This window comes from Lithobates pipiens, unplaced genomic scaffold (genome assembly GCF_037356315.1).
Source record: "Lithobates pipiens isolate NorthernLeopardFrog02 unplaced genomic scaffold, aLitPip1_a1.2 Scaffold_28, whole genome shotgun sequence".
In the NCBI taxonomy this organism is placed as follows: domain Eukaryota; kingdom Metazoa; phylum Chordata; class Amphibia; order Anura; family Ranidae; genus Lithobates; species Lithobates pipiens.
The window spans coordinates 161615573-161642151 of record NW_027507789.1 but is presented as its reverse complement, the minus strand read 5'-3'; the positions used below and the strand labels follow the sequence as shown (position 1 = coordinate 161642151).

General features: G+C 44.8%; 1 protein-coding gene across 1 annotated transcript in view; it reads right to left on the bottom strand.

Moving 5' to 3' along the window:
• Nucleotides 1-26579, bottom strand: part of GRB7 (growth factor receptor bound protein 7) — a 245445-nt gene that overhangs the window by 192429 nt on the left and 26437 nt on the right. The window contains exon 2 of the mRNA XM_077459813.1: nucleotides 24783-24852. Coding sequence (XP_077315939.1) covers nucleotides 24783-24852 — 70 coding nt within the window. The remainder of the gene's footprint in view (nucleotides 1-24782; nucleotides 24853-26579) is intronic.

Sequence of the window (26579 nt, the reverse complement as noted above, 5' to 3'; positions counted from 1 at the left end):
GTTGGGGGGGTCCAGGCTATGTGACAAACACCACATGCACCTACTGTACACGTACATCACGGGGCCGTTCGACAGATCAACTGACCTTTGCGGGTCCTTGGGCTTAACCATAACATATCATGGCCTGGTGTAAATTGAGGTCATGCTATCCCGTGGATAATGCTAACACTCAGCTGCAGTCAGAATCATACTTTACAGATAGAGTCATTTTAAAGCCTCATCTCACTTTTCTGAAAATATGACAGTATAAAGCAAGATAACATCAGAAAAAAAAAAACTTTAAAGCTGAGCTCTAGGCAGATTTCAAAGACGCAAATCAATGCAGCTTTGTAATCATTATTACAAAATGACAAGTACTGTATTTATCAAAATCAGGGGAAAAATCGCGGGTGCGTGTTATACGCCGATCCTCCACGTTTTTTGAGCCTCTGGGTGGCTTTTAGCCGCCTTCGGCCCTTCTCGGCGAGAAACCGCTGAGAATGGCCGAGAGCAGCCGAAAGCCACCGAGAAGGGCCGAAAACTGCTGGGAAGGGCCGAAGGCGGCCAAAAGCCGCCGAGAACGGCCGAGGGCAGCCGAGAACTAACGAGCGCCGCCAAGATACACAGGACATCTCGGCGGCGCCATTTTTAAAAATAAAACCTAAAAATAACACTGACAAGGGAACAACGATGGACAAGGCTGCAATGATAGACAGGCTGCAATGATGGACAGGCTGCATGAAAAGGCTGCATATGACACTGACAAGGCTGCATGAAAAGGCTGCATATGACACTGACAAGGCTTCAGATGGACACTGATAAGGCTGCATTGATGGGCATTTAAATGCAATTTTTTTTCCTTAAACTTCCCTCCTAAAAGTTTTTTTGCTTAAAATTCCCTCCTAAACTTGGGGTGCGTGTTACACGCCGATAAATACGGTATATGAATCTGACCTGGCTACCAGCCTCTTGCAGTCTCTGTAGAGAAGTGCTGGAGTGTCAGAGAAAGAAGCAGCACAATGAGCCAATCAGACCATGTGCTGACAAGAAGCATGCTGATAGGAGGAGAAAGCAGCGTGACAGAGAGATGAGCCTATCACTGTACTTTGTCTTCTTATACTGTCCAGTAACAGGCTGGGATGGGTCCTGGGCAAGTGGGATGAATGATGCTAGCTATCAGACTGAGGACATCTATCAGCAGAAATGAGTACTGCAAGGGAAATCTCTAGACTGAAGGTGAATATTGCAGCAAAAGCTGCTTTAAACACTATTATCTTAACTTTAAGGCTGCATGCACACGGGCAGAAAAAATACAATTTTTAGCTTTTTTTTTTATCTCTAAACACAGCTTAGTATTAAGCCAGGGTTGATTTACTAAAACTGTAGCCCCGGTTCACACTGAATCTGACTTTGAAATTGTGCAACTTCACTTGAAATTGCACGATTTCAAAGCCACATGTCAGTGTGACTTGGCTGACATCTATCCATCAGCAAATTCACGCACAGATGTCTATGCAAGTCACATCTGAAATCGCCAAGAACTTCCTTTTTTGAAACGGTGTGGCACCGCAAAGTGAGCATTGCACCAATTTGAACAGTTCTATTGCTGACAATAGGGGGCGACTTATCCTGTGATTTGGACCTGTCAAATAACATGACAAGTCGCACTGGTGTGAACGGGGGCTAATGCCCCATACACACGGTCGGACATTCCGACAACAAAATCCGTCTGATTTTTTTGGATGGATGTTGGCCCAAACTTGTCTTGCATACACACGGTCGCACAAAGTTGTCGGAAAATCTGATTATTCAGAACGCGGTGACGTACAACACGTACAATGGGACTATAAAGAGGCCAGTAGCCAATAGCTTTTGTCTCTTATTTATTTATTTGTTTGTTTATTCTGAGCATGCGTGGCACTTTGTCCATCAGAATTGTCTACACACAATCGGAATTTAAATGACTGGATTTTGTTGTTGGAAAATTTTAGATCCTGCTCTCAAACTTTGTGTGTCGGAAAATGGAAAAAGTCAGATGGAGCCCACACACGATCGGATTTTCCGACAACACGATCCGATCACACATTTTCCGTTGGAAAATCCGACCGTGTGTATAGGGCATTAGAGAGCAAAATCTGGTGCAGCTGTGTACAAAAACCAATCAGCTTCCAGTTTTTTTGTCAGAGCTTAATTGAAGAAGCTGTAGTTAGAAGCTGATTGGCTACCATGCAGAGCTGCACCGGATTTTGCACTCCAGTTTTAGTAAATCAACTCTATTGTGTCTTTGCAAAGCTTTGGCATTTATATCCGTATTTTGGGCACCATTTACACCAAAACGCGGTGGGGGAAACCAGCGTTTCCCACACTGCATACAAAACGCACTACAGTTGCGATCTGCAGTGGGTGTCAAGGTTAAGTTAATGACACCCCAGAAGCAGGTCGCAAATGCAGTGCATTTGCCTGCACTGGATCGCATGGTATAGAAGTACCATTCAGTCCGGTTGCAGTGCGTCTACAAAAGTAGTACATGCACTATTTGTGGTGCTGTGCAGTGCAATTTGAGCCCATTTAGGATGAATGGGCTCAAATAGCACTGCACTGAACCACATGTGAATAGCACAGGAACACTTAGTTGTGAACCGGCCTTTAGAGCAGCATTCGGGGGCATAAAGAAATGCCCAAACATGCGTTCAGAGAGGAGCGTACTGGTGCATTTTACAAATATGCATGCATAAACGCACATATAGGCACGTATGCATGTCATTTCAGCCTAGTGGCTTGAATAAATTAATATTCTAGCCAACAGAATGAATTTACGCACATTCACCTTACACACATGAACATGCGTGGGTATGCGCATCAAAGTGTGTAAACATACATCAGATCTAGCTTTTTTACGCGTGTGCATCCACCTCGGAGCTGCGTGCAGATAACCCATAGAGGTTGATGCACACCCAGCACTAGCGCGGACACTCTCGCATGTCAAAGTTTGAAAAGTAGGCAGGGGTGGGTGAACAGATCCAAACGCAGAGCTTAATCTGCTATCTGAATGAGTCCAAACATGTAAATGGGCATTTTTTTTTCCTTTACACGCTGTCCTAGCTTAACAACAGGAAGCAAATGGAAATTTCATCAAAGAGTGGGAAATGCCCGCTTAGATAAGATGATACACTATATTTTCCAAAGTATTGGGGTGCCTGCCTTACACTTTAATGGCATCCCAGTCTTAGTACATAGGGTTCAATATTGAGTTGGCCCACCCTTTGCAGCTATAACAGCTTCAACTCTTCTGGGAAAGCTTTCCACAAGGTTTAGGAGTGTGTCTATGGGAATGTTTGACCATTCTTCCAGAAGTGCATTTGTGAGGTCAGGCACTGATGTTGGATGAGAAGGCCTGGCTCGCAGTTTCTGCTTTAATTCATGTCAAAGGTGTTCTATTGGGTTGAGGTCAGGACTCTGTGCAGGCCAGTCAAGTTCCTGCACCCCAAACTCGCTCATCCATGTCTTTATGGACCTTACTTTGTGCACTGGTGTGCAGTCATGTTGGAACAGGAAGGGTCCATCCCCAAACTGTTCCTACAAAGATGGAAGCATGAAAATGTCCAAAATGTCTTGGTATGCTGATGCCCTAAGAGTTCCCTTCACTGGAACTAAGGGGCCAAGCCCAACCCCTAAAAAAATAACCCCACACCATAATCTCCCCTCCACCAAATGATTTGGACCAGGCGTCAGCATACCAAGACATTTTGGACAATTTCATGCTCCCAACATTGCGGGAACAGTTTGGGGATGGCGCCTTTCTGTTCCAACATGACTGAGCACCAGTGCTCAAAGCAAGGTCCATAAAGGCATGGATGAGCGAGTTTGGGGTGGAGGAACACGACTGGCCTGCACAGAGTCCTGACCTTAATCCGATAGAACACCTTTGGGATGAATTCGAGCAGAGACTGAGAGTCATTCCTTCTTGTCCAACATCAGTGCCTAACTTCACAAATGCACTTCTGGAAGAATGGTCAAACATTCCCATAGACACACTCCTAAAGCTTGTGGACAGCCTTCCCAGAAGAGTTGAAGCTGTTATAGCTGCAAAAGGTGGGCTAACTCAACATTGAACCCTACGGACTAAGACTGGGATGCCATTAAAGTTCATGTGCGTGTAAAGGCAAATGTCCCAATACTTTTGACAATATAGTGCATCTCCTCTGTACCTTTTCTAGCGACAATTGTAAGACTTTGGATTTCCAATCGCTTTTTGTTATAGTAGCTGGTCACCAGGACAAACAGTTTGGGTGACTTTCCCAAGTGAGGACACAAACAGAAATGTCCTTAAATGAAACCCTACAATGCACAGGGGAGCAATAAAGTCCTCCATGGTCACGAGCATTGGCACCGCCGCCATGTAGCGGGCGCGAGCGTGTGCCTCCGCCTGTGCGTGTGCGCCTGCTATCCCACTTAAAGGAGCTGACATATAGCTACGATGGTTTGCTGCCGATGGTTCTCTATAGGTACGATGGACCGTGCCGACCTGCCACAGTATAATAACGACGGCTAGTCGTCAAGCAAGTAAAATATCTGTCTACCCCCAAGTGATTGAATAGGAGAAGCATAGTACCCCCGGTTACTTATTCACAAAAAAATTAAGTAGTAAACAAACACATCACACATTTCACCAAGTCCTTTATTTAAAAAAAAAAAAAAACATGCTAACACAATGACAGACTCTGGCCATGAATGACATTTCCTGGCCCTGCAGCTGCATGTAAATAAAGGGTCAAGGGGTCCTAGGTGGCATCACTGGCCAAATAACCATTTTTGAATATGTTGGACTTACCATGTGGGTCTTAAAAAAAAATAAAATAATTGAATGTTGTGTGTTTATTTACTACTACATTTTTTGTGAATGAGTAACCAGAGGCATCCTTCCCATGTTGACAGCACGTAGCCTCCTGGTATGTTTCAGGAGAAAGGGGGGGGGGGGGGTCCACACTTGCTGCCCCACACATTTCCTGGTCAGCTAGGCTGCTTGCTTAGACAAAGATCTGCTATTGATTTGGGGTAACCCCATGTTGCTTTTTCATTTTTTTTTTTTGTGTGTGTGTTTGGGTCCCCCTTAAAATCTGTAGCAGACCCTAATCTAGGATAAAGGTCTGATATGGATGTTGAGGGGGATCCTGGTGACTGGGAAACTAGTGGCATTTTAAATAGTATTTGTATATGTCACTTTAGCTTTCATACATCATACAGGTGTGCCACTTCAATTCACAAATTTTTGGCCGTGTTAACGGAATATGCCCACAAATCGAACCCAGAACTATTCGCCCGTGACTAATTGTGTCACTCCTGTATGCTACAGTGGGGGAACTGTAGATACATGAGCCGCTCTGTTTCTTTTTCTTTCAGCAGTAGGTAGACAACCAAAGACAGCTGTGTCTCAGAATCCCCAAGAGCGATTGTCAGCATGATACTATACATGCACAAGGTGGGTAAGGCCAGGGTCAAAGTTTGAATAAAAAAGAACTCATGCGTGTGCTTCCATCTTTTTTTATTACAGTGGCAAAACCAAACTTTTTTTGGTTTTATAGAGTGTGAAAAACTTGGTGACCAGTGCCAGGACAAGAAAGCAAGGCGCTCTGTGATTGGGGGAGGGGAGGGGCAAGTAAACATCACAATCTCCACCCTATTCATTCATAGAACGCTTTGTTTTATGAATGGAGGAGGTGGAGTGTGAGTGACCCACATAGTCTTTAGTGCATTCACTGTATGAAAGAGAGAACTAAGGCCGCGTACACACGGGCGGACTGTTCGCCCAACTTTGTCCGCTGAACAGTGTTTCAGCGGACAGTCTGCTCGTCTGTGGGCTTCAGCGGACAGTTTCAGCGGACAGTCTGACGAACAAAGTTTTTCGGAATTCCCATAAGACAGTCCGCTGAAACTTGGTTTGTGTGTAGGCTTGTTCGTCAAACTAAGTTCCGCGCATGCTCAGAAAGGATTTACACGCCGAAGGTTGCATTGCAGTGTATAGGACGTCGTCTTTCTAGTCCCGTCGTACGTGCCGTTCACGTTATCGCGCACGCTTTCAGCGGACTGTTCGTTCATCGTGTGTGGTCAAGTCCGCTCATGCAAATTTTGAGCGGACTGTTTGTCGGATTGTTTGACAAACTAAGTTGGGCGAACAGTCCGCCCGTGTGTACGCGGCCTAAGTGTCAGCATGGAAATTCAGTGCTTACTGTATTGAAACTGAATGAAAATAACATTTTTAACTAACACAGCACTTCAGAGGACATGATATGCATATTAAATGTGCAAAAAACATTTTTTCTCTGAGTTCAATTAGAAACGAAGGTCTTCATTTAGCCTGTATACAGTGCATCCGGAGAGTATTCACTTTTTCCACATTTTATGTTACAGCCTTATTCCAAAATGGATTAAATTCATTATTTTCCTCAAAATTCTACAATCAATACCCCATAATGACAATGTTAAAGACCTTTGCAGATGTATTAAAAATAAAAAATGAAAAAAATCAGCAAGAGATGTTTCTACAACTTGACTGGAGTCCACCTGTGGTAAATATAGTTGATTGGACATGATTTGGAAATCATGTCTATATAAAGGTCCCATAATTAACAGTGCATGTCAGAGCACAAACCAAGCCATCAAGTCGAAAGAATTGTCTGTAGAACTCTGAGACAGGATTGTATCAAGGCACAGATCTGGGGAAAGGTACAGAAAAATGTCTGCAGCATTGAAGGTCCCAATGAGCACAGCGACCTCCATCTTCCATAAATGGAAGAAGTTTGCAACCACCAGGACTCTTGCTAGAGTGGCCAGACTGACCAAACTGAGCGATCAGAGAAGGGCCTTAGTCAGGGAGGTGACCAAGAACCCGATGGTCACTCTGACAGAGCTAAAGCATTTCTCTGTGGAGAGAGAGGAGAACCTTCCAGAACAACCATCTCTGTAGCACTCCACCAATCAGGCCTGTATGGTAGAGTGGCCAGACGGAAGCCACTCCTCAGTAAAAGGCACATGACAGCCCATCTGGAGTTTGGCAAAAGACACCCGAAGGACTCTCCATGAGAAACCAAATTCTCTGGTCTGATGAAAGGAAGATTGAACTCTGTGGTCTGAATGGCAAGCATCATGTCTGGAGGAAACCAGGCACCGCTCATCACTTGGCCAATAGCATCCCTACAGTGAAGCATGCTGGTGGCAGCATCATGTTGGGGGGATGTTTTTGCTACAGAGCACTGGCTCAGACTGGGGCGAAGGCTCATCTTCCAACAGGACAAATTTGAGTTGTGTATGACTAAGTATAATGCCGTATACACACGATCGCACATTCCGGCAACAAAATCCATGGGATTTTTTCAGACCGATGTTGGCTCAAACTTGTCTTGCATATACATGGTTGCACAAAGTTGTCAGAATTTCAGAACATCAAGAATGTGGTGACGTACAACAAGCCGAGAAAAATAAAGTTCAATAGCCAATGCGTCTCTTCTGCTTGATTCCGAGTATGCGTTGAACTTTGTGCAGTGGAATTGTGTACACACGAACGGGATTTATGCGGATTAACGGATTTTGTTGTCGGAAAATTTGAGAACCAAATCTCAAATTTTGTACAATGGAAATTCCGATGGAAACTGTCCGATGGAGCCTACACACAGTCGGAATTTCCGACACCAAGCTCCGATCGCACATTTGGCATCAGAAAGTCTGGCCGTGTGTACACGGCACAAGGCTCGATTCACATCTATGCATGTTACTTTTGAGCGTTTCTGCAGTGCTTTTTGGACACACATTTTTACTGCGATTTTGCTGCGATTTGTTTTTTTTACACTGTATATAACTTGTTGCTAAGGAGAGGGCCAGGAAGCTGGCTGCCGCATCCTTAAGAACCGATGAGTCATCAGCTGTCAGCGGACTGTCCCACTGACAGCTGAATGTAAAAGAAAAAAATTAAATAAATTGCTGGCAAAAAAAAATAGTGAAAAAAAAAAAAAAACAGTGTGGAGTCCCCCCCAGGTCCATACTAGGCCCTTGGGTGTAGTATGGATTCAGAGGGGACCCCCCATGCCAAAATGTAGAAAAAAAATGGCATGGGGGCCCCCCCCAAAAATCAATACTAGACCCTTATGCGAGCATGCAGCCTGGCAGGTCAGGAAATCGACTGAACCATACCAAACCAGATGCCCTCAACATGGGGGGTGGGTGCTTTTGATGGGGACAAGGGCCTCTTCCCGACAACCCTAGCCTCTGGTTTTCAGGGTCTGCGGGCAGAGGGGCTAATCGGAATCTGGAAGCCCCCTTTAACAAGGGGGCCACCAGATCCCGGCCTCCCCTGTTATGTGAATAGCCCTTCCTTTTCTGAGCTTGCCGTTCAGCTGTCGGCTAATTGCCAGCTCCCATCTCTCTCCACAGTTTCCCTGCTGTTGATGATCCTGCTCGTCAGTCCTGCTTACTTAAGCCGACCAGTCCAGAGGAGCTCTGCCTTCGCCTTGGTCACATCACAAGAAACTATCTCCTGCGCTCCTGTTTAAAGACTGGCTTTGCCGACATCCCTTCTGGCTCCAGATCCTGCTTGCTGTTCCACTACTTTGATCCCTGACTTCTTCTTGCCTGACAATGCGTTCTGGTTACTGAACTTTGGTGCTTTGTTTTGACTATGTTTGTTCTTTTTACTTTTATTATTAAACAAGTGTGATTTAACTTTACTTCCATCTCAGTCTGATTTCATGGTTTCTGACAGTAGGCGAAGGCCATGAATTCAGAAGACACAGTGAATCCACTTGTTGGTAATATTTTTTCCAGATTGGATGAGCAAAATCACCACATGGATCAGTTTGCCATAACGTTACAAACGCTTCTGAGTCGCATGGCTCATCTGCAATCTCCCACTGTGGTGCTCCGGTACAGCCTGAGTTGCAGGCCATCCCCGCTGCTTAGCCAGTCTCTGTGTAGGCACCCACCTCGAGTATTACCCCTATAAGAGGTATGTCTGGTTCCTCTTCACTTCCCCAGCGATTTGGAGGTGATCCAGTTCAATGCAGAGGGTTTTTCAACCAGGTTGAGTTATACTTTGAGATCCTGCTCCAGGCATTTCCCACAGACAGAAGCAAAGTAGGTTTTGTGATATCTTTGCTTTCTGAGCGAGCCTTTGCCTGGGCAAACCCTCTATGGGAGACGCAAAAACCTGCTGTCTTAAGTTACCCTGATTTTGTGGCTTCCTTTAAAAGGGTATTTGACGTTACTGCACTCTCTGCTTCTGCTGCCAAGTCCCTCATGTCCATCAGAGTATGAGAACTGTTGCCGACTACGCCATTGAATTCCGGACTCTGGCAGCAGAGGTCGCTTGGAACAATGAGGCCCTCGTGGCTGATTTTTCTCATGGTCTCTCAGATTCCATCAAGGATGAGATAGCAGCCCAAGATATACCCACTGAGCTGGAGAAGTTGATCACGTTTGCCATCCTCATTGACTCCAGACTCAGAGAAAAGGCCCGTACACACGATCGGACTTTTTGACAACAAACATGCAAATTAGCTGTTTTGGAGCAACATCCGACTGTGTGTATGCTCCATCGGACAAACTTTTTCAGTTTTCATCGGACTTTTGTTGGCTGTGCGAACGGACAAACTTTTTGACAACATAAGTCCAATGGAGCAAAGTCCGATCATGTGTACACAAAACCATCGGACTTTTGTACAAGGTACAAACACGCATGCTCAGAACCAATGCAAAAGATCAGATAACAATACAGAAGTTGACCAAAGGTGGCGCTGGAGTAATTGAACGTCCTCTTTTGAAGTGTCATCAGTACGTTGAAACGTCACTACGTTCATGTTTGTTGCCTAAAAAGTCCGATCGTGTGTATGCAATACAAACTTGTGGACTACGCCCTTTGTACAAATGTCCACGGGAAAGTTTGTACAAAGTCCGATCGTGTGTATGAGGCTAAAGACTTTCTTTTAAGGAGTGCTTGCGGTACGTTTACCTCTGAGCTTTGCAGTCCCACCCGTGCCTCCCTTACCTCCCATGCCTCCTGGTTCCGAGTCTGTCAGTGAAGATGAACCTATGTACTTGGCCTTCATGCGTCACTCTCTGCAGATGAGAGAACCTTTAGGAAGAGGGAGAGATTGTGCCTTTATTGTGGCCAGGCAGGTCACTTTTTGAAGTCTTGTCCTACCCGTCCAGGGAATGCCCAAATATTGAGGTCCTGTCACGGACAGACCTTAGGTGGCGTTGTTTCATCCCCAGTTATCCAGAAGGATAAGCCCCTGGTTTAGGTCACCCTTTCTTGGGCTGAGTCGTCCATCGAGATACAGGCTCTAATCGACTCTGGGGCTGCAGGCCTGTTCATTGATGCTGCCTTTATATCGAAGCACTCGATTCTGCTGCAGCTGCGTGCCACTCCATTTGCCATTGAGGCTCTTGACGGGAGACTTCTACAGCCTGCCCATGTGACTCATGAGATGGTTCCGTTGTCCATGGCCACACGGCTCTTCGCCATGAGCTATTTCAATTCCAAGTTATTTCCTCACCTAAGTTTCCGCTGATTATTGGTTATCCTTGGTTACAGAGATGCAATCCCTCATTGGATTGGCTCCATGCTGAGATTCTCTCCTGGTCACCACACTGGAGTGAGACATGCTTCCAGAAGGTAGCCACGGTCCTGTGCACCTCTTCACTCTCCTCCCTGATGGATGTCTTTGACAAAGGTCAAGCCGGTAGTTTGCCTCCACACCGGCCGTATGATTGCGCAATTGACCTTCAACCTGGTGCCATACCCCCTCGTGACCGGGTTTACCCTTTATCGGTCTTGGAGCATAAGGCCATGGAGGAGTATGTTGCAGATACACTTTCCCGAGGTTTCATCCGCAAATCCTCATCTCCTGTTGGTGCTGGTTTCTTCCTTGTGAAGAAGAAGAGTGGTCAACTGAGACCTTGTATTGATTATAGGGGTCTCAATAGTTTCACGATAAGAATGCCTATCAGATTCTATTGATTAAAGAGTTATTTGACCACCTCAAGGGAGCAACAGTTTTCATAAAGCTTGATTTGAGAGGGGCATACAATCACGTGAGGATTAAGGAGGGCGGCGAGTGGAAAACTGCGTTTAATACCGGAACAGGCCATTATGAGTACCTCGTAATGCCTTTTGACCTTTGTAATGCCCCAGCAATTTTCCAGGAATTTATTAACGATTAAGGACAATTAAGGATGTGGCGGCAGGCTTCCCAGCCCCCTCCTTAGCAACCAGTTATGTACAGCAAAAAAAAAAAAACACAAATTGTGTCAAAATCACTGTAAAAAAAGGAAATGTAGGGAAAGGTACCCCAACTTAGGCACAGTGTTGGTGGTAGGGAAAGGTTCCTGATGAGGAGGGAAAGTGTAGGGCCACAACTCATTTGGACATCATCCCGCTTGGGCAGGAGGTGGCCAGACTTCCGTTCTCCTAACAGATCCTGTCAGCCCGGCTGGTACCTGTCATCTTCACATCGTTGGAAACCGAGCGTGTACCCGGTTGGGCAGGCATCCCGGTGGGTTGTTGTGAAATGTCGCTGCATTACTTCAAAACAAGTTTTCTATTGAACCTGTGTGAATTATTTCCGCCTTATTGCACTGCACCCCACCTACAAATTTGTTGAGTCAGGTGGTGCCGACAGGATTAGCCTTGGCTTGATCAGTTGATTCAGCAGGAATTGGCCAAAATTCAAGCCATGTAGGACTACGTATTACAGAGTTCACAAAAACATGTCTGGTTGTCTTCCCTATCAATTACCTGATATGACCAATTGTGATCAAGAAACTTGCCTCCACATCCAAGTGCCCTCATACATCTTTGAGGAACCTTTATTTTTCATCTACTTCACAGATGCCATATAACTCAAGTATACACAGACATCTACAACTTGTGTCCATTTTAGTTTTCCAGCTTGTGTACATGAGCAGAGCCAGGTCATACTGATAAAGGATGACACCAGTTACTCACAACGCAGAGATATAATTATAAGCAAAGCAAGATGACACATTTCCTTGCCCCTCCCAACACAGGTGACAGTAACAACCGGGACAGATGTGTGGTTCATGCATGACATAGAATATAGGAATGTTAACTCATTGCTTGCACAGTATGGATTTTATGTGGCTACAGTTAATTGACTAGTGGAGCACATTCCTGACCTCTATGACATCCTGGAGAAGAGTATTATAGGAAACTGAAAGCCTGGGGGACAGGTGTGTTCTGCAGAAGGTACATTCACGGCTCTTTTGTCTATTCAAACAGATGTATAGGGTTTGTGTGATGAGGCTTGGATCTGACAATAAGGCATAATAGGCAATGTCAAGGACAGGTGATGACAAACAATGGTCCTGCAGTTATCAGGAGCTACAAGTCCCAGCAGGTGTTGTCAGCTTGAACCATTAACAAAGGAATGGGATAGTTATACAACTAGTGCACAGATAACTGGAAACTAGCAGTGTACAAATAATTGCTTGGGGTCATGCCATCATTTGCAAAGCTGTAATTTTTTAAATGAGCAGTGAGTGAAACTGCCACTTTGGCTCCTCTCACACTAGCTGTAGCGTTCAATCGCTGAAAAGCGGTTCTGAAAGGAGGTTTGTTGGCATTAAGGAGGTGATACTGCCACCTCCTGATGTCTGTTTCTTTTTTGCTTGTTTTATTGTTGAAGAGCAATTCGCATTGCAGGAACACACTACAACTTGCAATCAAGCATTGGGCTCGTGGCTGTGGCAAGATCCCATTCGCTTCAATGGAACTTCAATGGTGTCCAACTCTATATGAAGCATTAAAATAGCCACACACCTCTGAGCAGCACCATGTGTAGGTGTATGGTCACACATTATGATAAAACACAGAAATCGTCTATACTGTAAGGTTTCTGTGGAAAAGTAACTGAGTAACTTTATATTTTTCAAATGAATTAACTGAAGAGCAATAACTGAGATCAAAAGCAATATAATGCAATATATCAGGCTGCTTTGGGGGATTCCACAACTGAGAATAACCCTAAGAGCAGAGGTAAACACTCTATTAGCAACAAATCACAATATGGTGACCTATACTGGATCAGTTACCTCTACTGAAATTGGCTCTATAAGTCTAGGCAGGAGGAAAGCAAAGACTGACCTTCTCTTATGTCAGACCTCTCTTCTGTCCCCTGACACCAAAGGCCCAACTACAAACACTATACATAATTTAGTGTTCAGTGGCTTAACTCCCAAGTCAGACTACTCCACACATACACTACATATACAGAGTATATGTATGTGTATGTGTGTGCGTGCCCGTATGGCACCAGTAACGCCAGTCCCTTGAAAGAAGAATGAGGCACTGGATCTTTGGCTAACCACGTTAGTTGGTGCACTTAAACTCCTGCTTGACAATATGTAACTGTGGTATGCTGACAGTATCCGGATAGCAAGGCAGACACTGACTGTTTAACGGTGTCAATGAGACCCAGCTTCTGGTAAGCATGGGCAAAGTGAAGTAACTCTGTCTGTGTGCAGTGTCCTTGTTTCCTGTAAATGGACAAGTGCCCTCTCACCAATCCTGTGGTCAAGGCCCAAACCAACCTCCTGGAACAGGCAGGCTCCTCTGGTAACCCGACTGGTCACCTCACACTGGAACGCTTCACGCCGTCGGTGCAGGTGCGTCTGGAAATGCACCTGAGATCCCCTCTCAGGCTGGATGTCCCTGACCGTCCGTGGATGGCTGAAAAGAAGTGGTGGACTAACCCGGGGGGCAACACCTCTCTCCTAGGTCCAGTAACTTCTCCTGCGTTGTCTTAACTACCGTATATACTCGAGTATAGGCCGACCCGAAAATATAAGCCGAGGCCCCCAATTTACCCCCAAAAAAACTGGCAAACTTATTGACTCGTGTATAAGCCGAGGGTGAGACATGCCTGTCCATCCCTGTGTGTGTGTCCGTCCATCCCTGTGTGTCCGTCCATCCCTGTGTGTCCGTCCATCCCTGTGTGTCCGTCCATCCATCCCTGTGTGTGTGTGTGTCCATCCATCCATCCATCCCTGTGTGTGTGTGTGTCCATCCATCCATCCATCCCTGTGTGTGTGTGTGTCCATCCATCCATCCATCCCTGTGTGTGTGTGTCTCCATCCATCCATCCATCCCTGTGTGTGTGTGTCTCCATCCATCCATCCCTGTGTGTGTGTGTCTCCATCCATCCATCCATCCCTGTGTGTGTGTGTATCCATCCATCCCTGTGTGTGTGTGTCTCCATCCATCCATCCCTGTGTGTGTGTGTCCATGTGTGTGTGTGTGTGTGTGTGTGTGTGTGTGTGTGTGTGTGTGTGTCCAGCCTACCTGTGTCCCGAGCCTGTGTCCCGAGCCTCCGTCCCGTGCCTTGCCTCCTTGCCTCCGTCCCGTGCCGTGCCTTGCCTCCTTGCCTCCGTCCCGTGCCGTGCCTTGCCTCCGTCCCGTGCCGTGCCTTGCCTCCGTCCCGTGCCGTGCCTTGCCTCCGTCCCGTGCCGTGCCTTGCCTCCGTCCCGTCCCGTCCCGTGCCTTGCCTTGCCTTGCCTCCGTCCCGTGCCTTGCCAGGATCGCCGCTCTTCGTCGGCGCCTCGGCGGCCATTCTAAAATTCAAAAGCCGCGCCTCCGCCTTCGCCTGTGATAGGCGGAACACTGAATTTCCCAGCAGCCTGTGTTCCGCCTATCACGGACATCGTCTCATCCTCGTCCGTAGTACGAGGATGAGCGGATGTCCGTGATAGGCGGAACACAGGCTGCTGGGAAATTCAGTGTTCCGCCTATCACAGGCGAAGGCGGAGGCGCGGCGTTTGAAGGGTAGAATGTCCGCTGTCTGTCTGCTCGACACGCTGATCGAGCAGGCAGACAGCGATGACTCGAGTATAAGCCGAGGGGGGCACTTTCAGCCTCAAAAAAGAGGCTGAAAATCTCGGCTTATACTCGAGTATATACGGTAACTATTCCTCAGCCCGATAAGATGGTGTCCTTGATTCTTTCCTTGCCAGAGAATGCTGGGGTGTATAGTCCTGTCCCCATACAAGGTTATGGGGCCATTTTTGGTGGGGACTACATGTCCCAGAATGCTTTGCTGCTGATGATTGGCTCCCTCCCCCCAGCAGAACAAACTGAGTCAGTGAGGAGAGGGAGGGGGGGCAAATTCCCCACAGGGGCTGACAGGCACTCTCCTCCTCAGTGAGAGCCTCGGCCAGCTTGACATGGCCACGGGAGATGCGGGGCACCCGCTACATCAATATTGAACCATATGGACTAAGACTGGGATGCCATTAAAGTTCATGTTTGTGTAGAGGCAGGTGTCCCAATACGTTTGAAAATATAGTGTATATTGGGACATAGGGGAGCTGGAATTTAGAAAAACATTATAGTGAACTTATCCTTTAAGCAAAACCTGCGTGTCCAAGGTTTACAGACAATGCGGGAATCATTTGTAACCAAAATGCCTTGCGCAGCCTTTGAACTTAGGTCAGCTGGCTTAGAAGGGCCAATAACGGGGGCTTTGTCTTGTACCAGCTCCCTAACTATCAAAAAATCGGTTCCCAGCAGCCATTTGTGAGCGTGTGTTGGAGTAGTTTAAGGAGTTGACAGTCTGCATAGGGAGATTTAATTGCTAAAGTGCCTTGCGAAAGTATTCGGCCCCCTTGAACTTTTCAACCTTTTGCCACATTTCAGGCTTCAAACATAAAGATATAAAAATTTTATTTTTTGTGAAGAATCACCAACAAGTGGGACACAATTGTGAAGTGGAATGAAATCTATTGGATTTTTGAAACTTTTTTAACTAATAAAAAAATGAAAAGTTGGGCGTGCAAAATTATTCGGCCCCCTTGCGTTAATACTTTGTAGAGCCACCTTTTGCTGCGATTACAGCTGCAAGTCGCTTGGGGTATGTCTCTATCAGTTTTGCACATCGAGAGACTGAAATTCTTGCCCATTCTTCCTTGCAAAACAGCTCGAGCTCAGTGAGGTTGGATGGAGAGCGTTTGTGAACAGCAGTTTTCAGCTCTTTCCACAGATTCTCGACTGGATTCAGGTCTGGACTTTGACTTGGCCATTCTAACACCTGGATACGTTTATTTGTGAACCATTCCTTTGTAGATTTTGCTGTATGTTTGGGATCATTGTGTTGTTGGAAGATAAATCTCCGTCCCAGTTTCAGGTCTTTTGCAGACTCCAACAGGTTTTCATCCAGAATGGTCCTGTATTTGGCTTCATCCATCTTCCCCTCAATTTTAACCATCTTCCCAGTCCCTGCTGAAGAAAAGCAGGCCCAAACCATGATGCTGCCACCACCATGTTTGACAGTGGGGATAGTGTGTTGAGGGTGATGAGCTGTGTTGCTTTTACGCCAAACATATCGTTTTGCATTGTGGGCAAAAAGTTCGATTTTGGTTTCATCTGACCAGAGCACCTTCTTCCACATGTTTGGTGTGTCTCCCAGGTGGCTTGTGGCAAACTTTAGACGAGACTTTTTATGGATATCTTTGAGAAATGGCTTTCTTCTTGCCACTCTTCCATAAAGGCCAGATTTGTGCAGTGTACGACTGATTGTTGTCCTATGGACAGACACTCCCACCTCAGCAGTAGTTCTCTGCAGTTCATCCAGAGTGATCATGGGCCTCTTGGCTGCATCTCTGATCAGTCTTCTCCTTGTCTGAGCTGAAAGTTTAGAGGGACGGCCAGGTCTTGGTAGATTTGCAGTGGTCTGATACTCCTTCCATTTCAAAATGATCGCTTGCACAGTGCTCCTTGGGATGTTTAAAGCTTGGGGAAATCTTTTTTTATCCAAATCCGGCTTTAAACTTCTCAACAGTATTACGGACCTGCCTGGTGTGTTCCTTGGTCTTCATGATGCTCTCTGCGCTTTCAACAGAACCCTGAGACTATCACAGAGCAGGTGCATTTATACAGAGACTTGATTACACACAGGTGGATTCTATTTATCACCATCAGTCATTTAGGACAACATTGGATCATTCAGAGATCCTCGCTGAACTTCTGGAGTGAGTTTGCTGCACTGAAAGTATAGGGGCCGAATAATTTTGCACGCACCACTTTTCAGTTTTTTATTTGCTAAAAAAGTTTAAATTATCCAATAGATTTCGTTCCACTTCACAATTGTGTCCCACTTGTTGGTGATTCTTCACAAAAAATTTAAATTTTATATCTTTATGTTTGAAGCCTGAAATGTGGCAAAAGGTTGAAAAGTTCAAGGGGGCCGAATACTTTCGCAAGGCACTGTATATGGTGCTATACTGTGCTAAATGACTGTGGGTTGCAGTTTTGTGGGCTACATATTCTTGTGTACCCCTTTGTTCACATTTCAGACAGTCCTTTCTGGGACTACCTTTAAGTGTGTTATGAACAATTGTATTTGATGTTTAGGTTCTGAACACACAGTCTTTTTTGTTGTTTTATTGAGGTTTTTTATTATTTTTTTATTTAATAATTATTTATTTTTTATAAACTGCTAAAATATATAGGCTTGGGGTTTAGCGTTTTAAAGTTTAGGTATTAGGGGGAGGTACAGGTATGTTTTATTTTCTTTAGTTAGTTTAGTTTAGGGCCTTTTTTCAAATTGTATTTCAGGTTCTGTAACATACACCTGTCGCTAACTTAGACAAAGCTTTGTTTGCAGCACCTCACTACATACTTGTGCAGTAAAGTAGTGAACACCAAAGCATCATATAATTGATTTCCCCAATTGCCATAAATCCTTTACCACAAATGCAAGCCTAATGCAAACCATTATCGGCTCTTGACACCTCTCCCAGCTGAATACAAATGCATGCCACATTTTCAGATATTTATTTGTAAAACGTGTTGAAATCCATTTATCCTTTTCCTTCCACAATTATATGCCACATTGTATTGGTCTATCACATAAAATCCCAATAAAATACATTTATGTTTGTGGAAAATTTCAAGAGGTATGAATACTTTTTCAAGACACTGTATGTCTGTTGAGCTGCACTGATCTGCACAGATCAAGGTGGGTTTAATACAAGGGCACATAGAAAACAGTTATGTCCTGTTCACAAGAGAGGTGTAACTAGAACCTTCAGAGCCCAGGTGCAAGAAACCATAAAGGGCCCCACTGACCCCCGTTTGGGCCCCCCCATGATAACTAAATGGTAGGGCCCGTATTATTATTATTTTATTATTTTTTTACTAGTTTACTTATTTTTTCACTACATTTTTATTTTTTATAATTATTTTTTACATTTTTAATACTGCCTTTGGGGGGCTTTGGTAGATTATCAGGAGTCTAAGCAGACCTCTGATAATTCACTTTCGAGACAGAGAAAGGAAATTGGACACAAGGCTCCATTCGCGGAATGAGATATTTAGGTGTCAGGACGCATTTTGGACGCATGTCTCATGCGAGGCTGAAACTGTCAATTCACTAGACCGGTTGTGCGGTATTCACCAAAAAACGCTGAAAACGCTCAGTAAATAAGTACAGTACAGGCGTTAAAATCCATTCACAGAAGGAACAAAATAATTAAATGCGTGCGGAAATTAAGTAGTGGACCAGGCATGCGGTATTTGTGGAATGTGTACCGGTTGTTAAAGTAGAGTTCCAGGCTTTTTTTTTTTTTAAAGTCAGCAGCTACAAAAAGTTTAGCTGCTGACTTTTAATAAACAGATATTCACCTGTTCCACGGTCCAGCAATGTGGCCGTACGAAGCCTCGCTCCTCTCCTCGGCACCTCCATTGAAACTGTGGGCACCCGGCTGTGATAGCTTGCGGCTTCAGGGCTGGGCACGCACTGTACATGCGCAAGTCATGCTGCGCTCCCCCAGTGGACAGGCAATCTTCTGGGACCTGTCACGTGTCCCAGAAGATTGGCAAGAGGGAGGGGCCACCTAGGGGGAGTGGAGGAGTTGCCAAGGTGGCCCGTAGGTGGAAGCAGGAAGTGGGACAGGAAGTACCACTCAAAACTAAGCACCCACTCCCCCCCACCCCCCAAAAAAATGACATGACAAATGTGGCATATAAGGGGGCAAGGAGTGCTTAAAGCAGAAGTTCCACTTTTGGGTGGAACTCTGCTTTAAGGAGAGGGTGGCTGGTGACTCGTCCATTGTTAAGGACGTTGCGGCCGCCCGCTCCTTAACAACCATTTTATTTAGTGGTTGTTATGGATGCAGGCAGCCGCCCACTCCTTAACAATGTTGATTTATTATTGTTAAAAAATCCGCTTGCTAGTGCCAGGCGTTAAACTACTGTATGTTTTTACTGCTAAAATACTGCAAGACTTTGTAAAATAACTCATGCAGTATTTTAGTAACATTTTTTTGTGAATGCCCAAAAACATTTTGAAAACTGCTGAGCAGTATTTTACTGCATTTTTAAAGGGGAAAAGTGCCACTTTGTGAATGGAGCCCACAGCCCTAAATCTCCTTCTCTGCAGCCTCAGATTCATGTTCATTCACAAACTGAAGCACAGTGAACACAGTTTACTATGTCTCAGTCATGAATGGACACAGTCAATGAACGTAACGGACAAGGAAGTGGCTGGTAATTGACACATTTAAATGGGGGAGAACCCGGCAGCACTGCGGGCATGAGAGAGGCCAGGGGAGTACACAGGAGACCGACCACAGCAGGAGGTGGATAGGAGAGGCGAGCTGACATGTAGAGGAACCGATCCTCTCCCTTTTCTGCTGAAATGCTGCAGGAGGAAAAGGGAGAGGATTGGTTCCTCCATATGCCGTCCTGGTGTGCAGGAGGCCAGGTCGCAATTGCAATCCCTGTACGTATGTCCCGGGTTCACAGCATACATGTGCAGAGGGGTTACATACAAAGGCAGCATGTCTGCTTTTTATGCAGGGAAACTCATTCCACCAAAGCTTGTAGCAACACTTTACAGTGTATAGAGTTCAATAAAAAAGAAAATAAAACAATGCATTGCACTATCCCTAAAAAAGGTTATGGAGCCCTAAAGTTGCCACACAGCTAGACCTCAGCTGCCAGGTTTAGATGTTTAGATGTATGGCCTGTGGGATCCCCCTAGAAGCTGGAAATCACTGTAGTAGTCACTGTTAATACAATGATCTCCTGGTACTGTTCCGTGAAGCTGCCCTGCTGCTTACAGAAAACAGGAGGTCGTCCACTTGGCGCGAGTGTCATTAAAAGAAGGCTTTGCATTTTCTCAATGAATACAATGTATACTGCGATTGGAGGAGGTGAATATTGTGATGTCATCACACCGCTTTTCCACCTCATCCAATCAGAGAACGCTTTGTATTCATTGAGAAAATGCAAAGCTTTCTTTCAATGGTGCCTGTGCCAAGTGGGCGACCTACTGTGTTCATAATGCAGCAGGGTAGCTGCTTGGCACTGCACAACTTTAACTGGCAATTGCACCGTCATGCAACACTCTATGCCGATGGAATTTAGATTTTATTTTTTATAAGTAGAGCTTTCTTTTGGGGGTATTTCATTACCACTGGGTTTTTTTTTTTTTTTTTATGATATAAATGAAAAAACACTGAAAATGTTGAAAAAAAATCAATATATTTTTTTTAAATAACATTTCTTCATAAATTCAGGCCAAAATACAAAATTCTGCTTTTTTATTCTGTCTTTGGTTAAAAGAAAATTCCAATAAATGTATATGAATAGGTTTGTGCAAAAGTTATAGCGTCTACAAAACGATGGTATATATATTGGAATTTTTTATTTCTTTTTTGTTATACTAGTACTGGTGGTCATCAGCGATTTATAGTGGGACTGTGATAGTGTGGTAGGCAGAAAATCTGACACTAACTGACACATTGTGGGAACCGATTAACTGCCACTGACACTATTAGAGTGATCAGTCCTAATGATATTCACTGTACTAATGACACTGACTGGGAAGGGGTAAACATCTGGGGGCAATCAAGACGTTCATTTGGTGCCTAACAAAGTGTAATATGTATAATGTGTGCTGATTTTTTTTTTTTTTTACTACAGATCAATTTGTTCTTTTTCCTGCTTTGCAGGGATGAGAAACAAAGAGATTGTTCCTTCTGTTCAGAGCCCTGTGTTACTTGTCAACACAGGGCTCTGGGCTGTGATTGAACACAGCCAATCAGCAGGTCCATAAATCAATGGCCTAGAATCTGCTAACAGACTAATGCCCTGTACACACAGTTGGACATTCCGACGACAAAATCCGTCAGATTTTTTCTGACGGATTTTAGCCCAAACTTGTATTGCATACACGGTTGCACAAAGTTGTCGGAAAATCTGATCGTTCAGAACGTGGTGACGTAGAACACGTACAACGGGACTATAAAGAGGGCAGTAGCCAATAGCTTTCGTCTCATAATTTATTCTGAACATGCGTGGCACTTTGTCCGTCGGAAATGTCTACACACGATCGGAATTTAAACGATTGGATTTTGTTGTCGAAATTTTTTTAGATCCTGCTCTCAAACTTTGTGTGTCGGAAATTCCAATGGAAAAAGTCAGATGGAGTCCAGACAAGAATGGATTTTCGGACAACAAGGTCCAATCGCACATTTCCCGTCGGAAAGTCTGACCGTGTGTACAGGGCATAACAGTCAAATCAGAGGGGTAGGCGGGCGGGGCACGCGCGTGTGCCCGTAAACCGGAAACAGGCAGCGACATACAGGTACGTTGCAGTGCCTGTAGGGGCCACCCCCGTTGCAGTATATATACTGCGGCAGATCATAAAGTGGATATACCTTGGTAACCTATTCTTTCAAGGATGTTACATGTTATTTACCCATGAAAGCCTCCCTTATGTACACATTCAAAGACCAGAGACTTCTGTTGGGTATTACCATCTTGGATGTGATGTCAACAGTAGGGATGTTCAGATCCTAATCCAAACCAACCCTGAGTGATCCCGCCAGGAAGCGGTCATCTGTACTGTGCCAATCATAAGTGGCCGAGGTATTCTCCCCCCCCCCCCCCCCAGCCAAATGTATGCAAGTGGCGCTACGTGATAGGAGGGAGTAAGAACTATGGTTGTTGAAAATTGACTCTTCCTGCAGTGGCTGAATTACCTACCAAGTTCAAAAGTACATTGCACATTAATAAAAATATGTCTATGAAATGGAAAAATGCTGCATATAAGCATGTGAAATATTAGATGTTTCTGTCATTGTTTCCCAATTTTTTTAAGGTGGTGACACAGTCTTGTTAAAGAATTACTTACCATGTCTCATAGCAGGAACGTTCCTAAAGGTCCATGAAACAGACGTTTACTAAAGCTGGAGCACACAGAATGTAGTGCACCTGTGCATAGTAACTAATCAGCTTCTAGGTTTTAGGCCCCTTTCACACGAGCAAACCCACTGGGTCCGCCTGTCCGCTCTTTAGGGCGGACCCAATTGGACCCACCATTCCCCTTAATGGAGCGGAGGATGTCAACAGATATGTGTCCATTGACACCAGCCAACATCTGATCCCCCTGAGGAAGACATGTGATTAGCCCTGTGTCGTCACATGTAGGGGAGGGGCCAGGATGGTTGAGGAGCTCGGATACATGCTTGTTTGTACAAGCTGCTGAGACATACAAGTTTGGAAGTCTTTGGAGAGGAATCCTATGCTTAATCCTTTTATAGTTTGGTGTGCTGGAAGTACCTAAAATGTGTGAGTACCCTGATGTTATGTTTTCTAAATACCTTTTTAAATTAACGATAATGCACTATCCAGACTCTTTCTTGTTTTAAAATTGAGGACAACTTCTCTGGATTTTCCTGTGGGGATCCTGCTGAGCCAGTTTCACTTAGAGCCCAGGAGTTGTTCAACTGCTTATGTGGAGCAAACTTAAGTGTGCGGTCAAACTGTTGGAGGTGAGCGCATTTAAACGAGGGGGGGGGGGGGTTGTGCGGGAGTGTGAAGTTACCCTCTTCTGATCAGGATTATCATCACTAGAATCACTTTTTGGACAGTAATACGTATAATACCCCAATTTGCACTTTTGTCTCGGTGGATTGATGAAAATTGGGAAAAAAAAAATCCCTTTTTTTTTTGGACACTTGATATTAACCACTTACGGACCACCCGCCGCAGTTTTACGGCGGCTGTTTGAAGAGGAATATTGTTGTTATGGCAGCAGCTAGCTGCCATAACCCCGGTATCCCCTTCTTCAGCGGGCGGTCCACTGCAAGATAAAAGTGGTCCCTGCGGCGGATTCGCCGCAAGATCACTTTTATTGGTGGCGGGAGAAGGGCCCCCCCCTCCTGCCGCTTACCGGAGCTATCGGCAGTGGCGGTGGCGATCGCGTCCTGCTGCTGGCTCAGTATGGAGACGAGTGAGGGGAAGATGGCCCCCACCCGTCTCCATACAATTGCTGGACAGAAGTGACTTCAAAACGTCACTTCTGCCCACAGCTCTTAAAGGGACAATTTTTTTAAACTATATTTTGAAATTACAATTTTTTTGATGTTATTTTTTATTGCATTTTAGTCTAAATATGATATCTGAGGACTTTTTGACCCCAGATATCATATTTAAGAGGACCTGCCATGTTTTTTTTCTATTACAAGGGATGTTTACATTTTTTGTAATAGGAATAAATGTGATTTTTTTTTTTAAACAGTGTAAAAAAAAAAAAAAAAAAAAAAAAAAAAAAAGGTAAAATAAATTATAATTTTTTTTTTAAACGCGCCCCGTCCCACCGAGCTCGCACGCAGAAGCGAATGCATACGTGAGTAGCGCCCGCATATGAAAATGGTGTTCAAACCACACATGTGAGGTATCGCCGTGATCGGTAGAGCGAGCGCAATAATTCTAGCCCTAGACCTCCTCTGTAACACAAAACATGCAACCGATAGAATTTTTTAACTTCGTCTATGGAGATTTTTAAGGGTAAACGTTTGTCGCCATTCCATGAGCGGGCGCAATTTTGAAGTGCGACATGTTGGGTATCAATTTACTCTGCGTAACATTATCTTTCACAATATAAAAAAATGGGGCTAATATTACTGCTTTTATTTTTTTTTATTAAAAAAAGTTAATTTTTTCCAAAAAAAAGTGCGCTTTGTATTTTCGCAGCGGTAAGACCGCTGCGAAAAAACAGTGTGCAAAAAAGTATTGCAATGACCGCCATTTTATTCTCTATGGTGTTAGAAAAAAAAAAACAATATATAATGTTTGGGGGTTCAAAGTAATTTTCTAGCAAAAAAAAAAAAAAAACTGTTTTAAACATGTAAACACCTAAATCTCAAAACGAGGCTGGTCCTTAAGTGGTTAAGGAATAATACTACATTTCTTTCACTGTGAGCTTGCTTGTTATGCAAAAAAATATTTATGTTTATAGTTACATTTTTTAGCAATCCGGAATCTTCATTGTTTATGGCACCATCTATGCATTTGTAAGGTTCAGTATCACACAGCGTTGCAATTATTTATTTTTTTGTCAACATCTGATCCTGTCTGCTAAAAACAGACGGAAGGGGATCCCATTCCCCATCCGTCTGGCAGATCGGATTGAATGACAGCCAGATGGAAATGGACAGGCGGTCCGTTTCCATCTGAGAGCCCCATAGAGAACAGCGGGCTGTGCCCGAGTCCGCTCTGCATCAGCGGAGTGGACATGAACGTTCCACGTTAGTGCATAGTCATGGTGTGAAAGGGGCCTATTTGCTAAAGCTTAGTTGAACAAGCTGAAGATAGAAGCTGATTGGTTACTATGCACAGCTGTACCAGATTCCAGTTTTAGTAAATCTCCTCCTATATCCACATAGTAAGATAGAAGTAATATTTACAAGGTGCCATCATACATACATACATAGGGCTCCTATTTACTCACCATCTCCCAAGCTGTCCTCATTGGTGTCACACTCTTGTGGCTTGCAGTTTACCCATCTTCCACCATTTTCCTGCAAATGACAGATGCATGTTCTCATTATTTCAGATTTTTTTAAACCATGGGTCACATTATTATTAACAGATAATGTAATTATTTCTATTCATTGTTTTTTAAAGTAGCACTCCAGCCTTACCTTTAGTCTTGCATGGTTGTACAGGCTCCTCTCCTTCATGGAAATTGCTTACTCACTGCACTGCACAATGTGAGCTTCTCACAGTGTGCATAAGAAGCTGCAGCAAGTCAGAGCCTCAGATCCATGCCTCCCATAAAGCCAGGCGTCACATAAGGAGGCATGGTGAAAGGGCAGGATTAAAAAAAAACACCCTATGCTGCACTGTACTACAATGCTGTAATGTAAAGAGCTTTGTAGATTAAAATGGAAGCTGTTGTCGTTGCAGTTTTGGGGTAAGTAGATGGTATAAATGGGCCCTGTAAGTGAAATTCTACACTTAGGGCTGGTTCACACCAGATGCAGCTCAGTGTGTTTTTATTCTGCATTAAAAATGCATTGACATTGTTTAACATGGATTCCAATGGCCCTAGTTCACACGAGTGCAGCGCCATCCAGTGCAATCAACATATGGTATTTATTGGTGTATAACACTCACTTTTTCACCATGAAAATCGAATGCAAATAGTGTGTGCGTGTTATACGCCAATACTTCAATTTTAGCTGCCTCAGTGGGGCAGAACGAGCGCCGTCAAATTACATACATTGAGAATCTCCTGTTTACTTGGCGGCCTCTGTAATAGGACGTCCTCTCTCCTGGGCCACCATTGGACCACTGTTCTGTCTATCAGAGGAGATTCTCACTGTATGTAATGGCAATGGTGCAATGCTGCGGCTGCTGTGTTAATGGCAATGGTGAGGCTGCTGCATTGATGGCAATGGGGAGGCTGCTGCATTGATGGCAATGCTGCGGCTGCTGCGTTAATGGCAATGGTGGGGCTGCTGCATTGATGGCAATGGTGAGGCTGCTGCATTGATGGCAATGGTGAGGCTGCTGCATTGATGGCAATGGTGAGGCTGCTGCATTGATGGCAATGGTGAGGCTGCTGCATTGATGGCAATGGTGAGGCTGCTGCGTTGATGGCAATGGTGAGGCTGCTGCGTTGATGGCAATGGTGAGGCTGCTGCGTTGATGGCAATGGTGAGGCTGCTGCGTTGATGGCAATGGTGAGGCTGCTGATGGGCATTGATCAGGTTGCATTAATGGCAATGGTGAGGATGCAGATGGGCACTGAACCTTATTTTGCTTCAAAGTTCCTTATTTAAAATGTACGGTTTTTTCCTGAAACTTCCCTCTTAAAATGAATGTGCGTGTTATATGCCTGTGCATGTTTTACGCCAATAAATACGGTAAGTAGAACATGCTGCATTTTCTTCTGTATGGAACGAATCTGGAACATGGCAAACTTCATCAAAAATGCACTGGAACACCCATGTCCTCAATTGAGATGAAGGAAAAAAATAAGGAAAGTGCACTGGAATGCATCAAAAATGCACCAGAAGGCAGAAATTGCAGCGATAACCGGCCCTTAACCCCTTCATGCTATATCTATTTGGAATGGCTAGACCAGAAAGAACACGCCAGCCAGCAGCTACCCACAGCAGGGTGCCCATCAGCCACCCACAGCAATGTTCCCACCAGCAACCTATAGCAGGGTGCCAGCTAGCCACCCACTAACAGCAGGGTGCCAGCCAGCCAGCCACCCTCAGCAGGGTGCCAGCTAGCC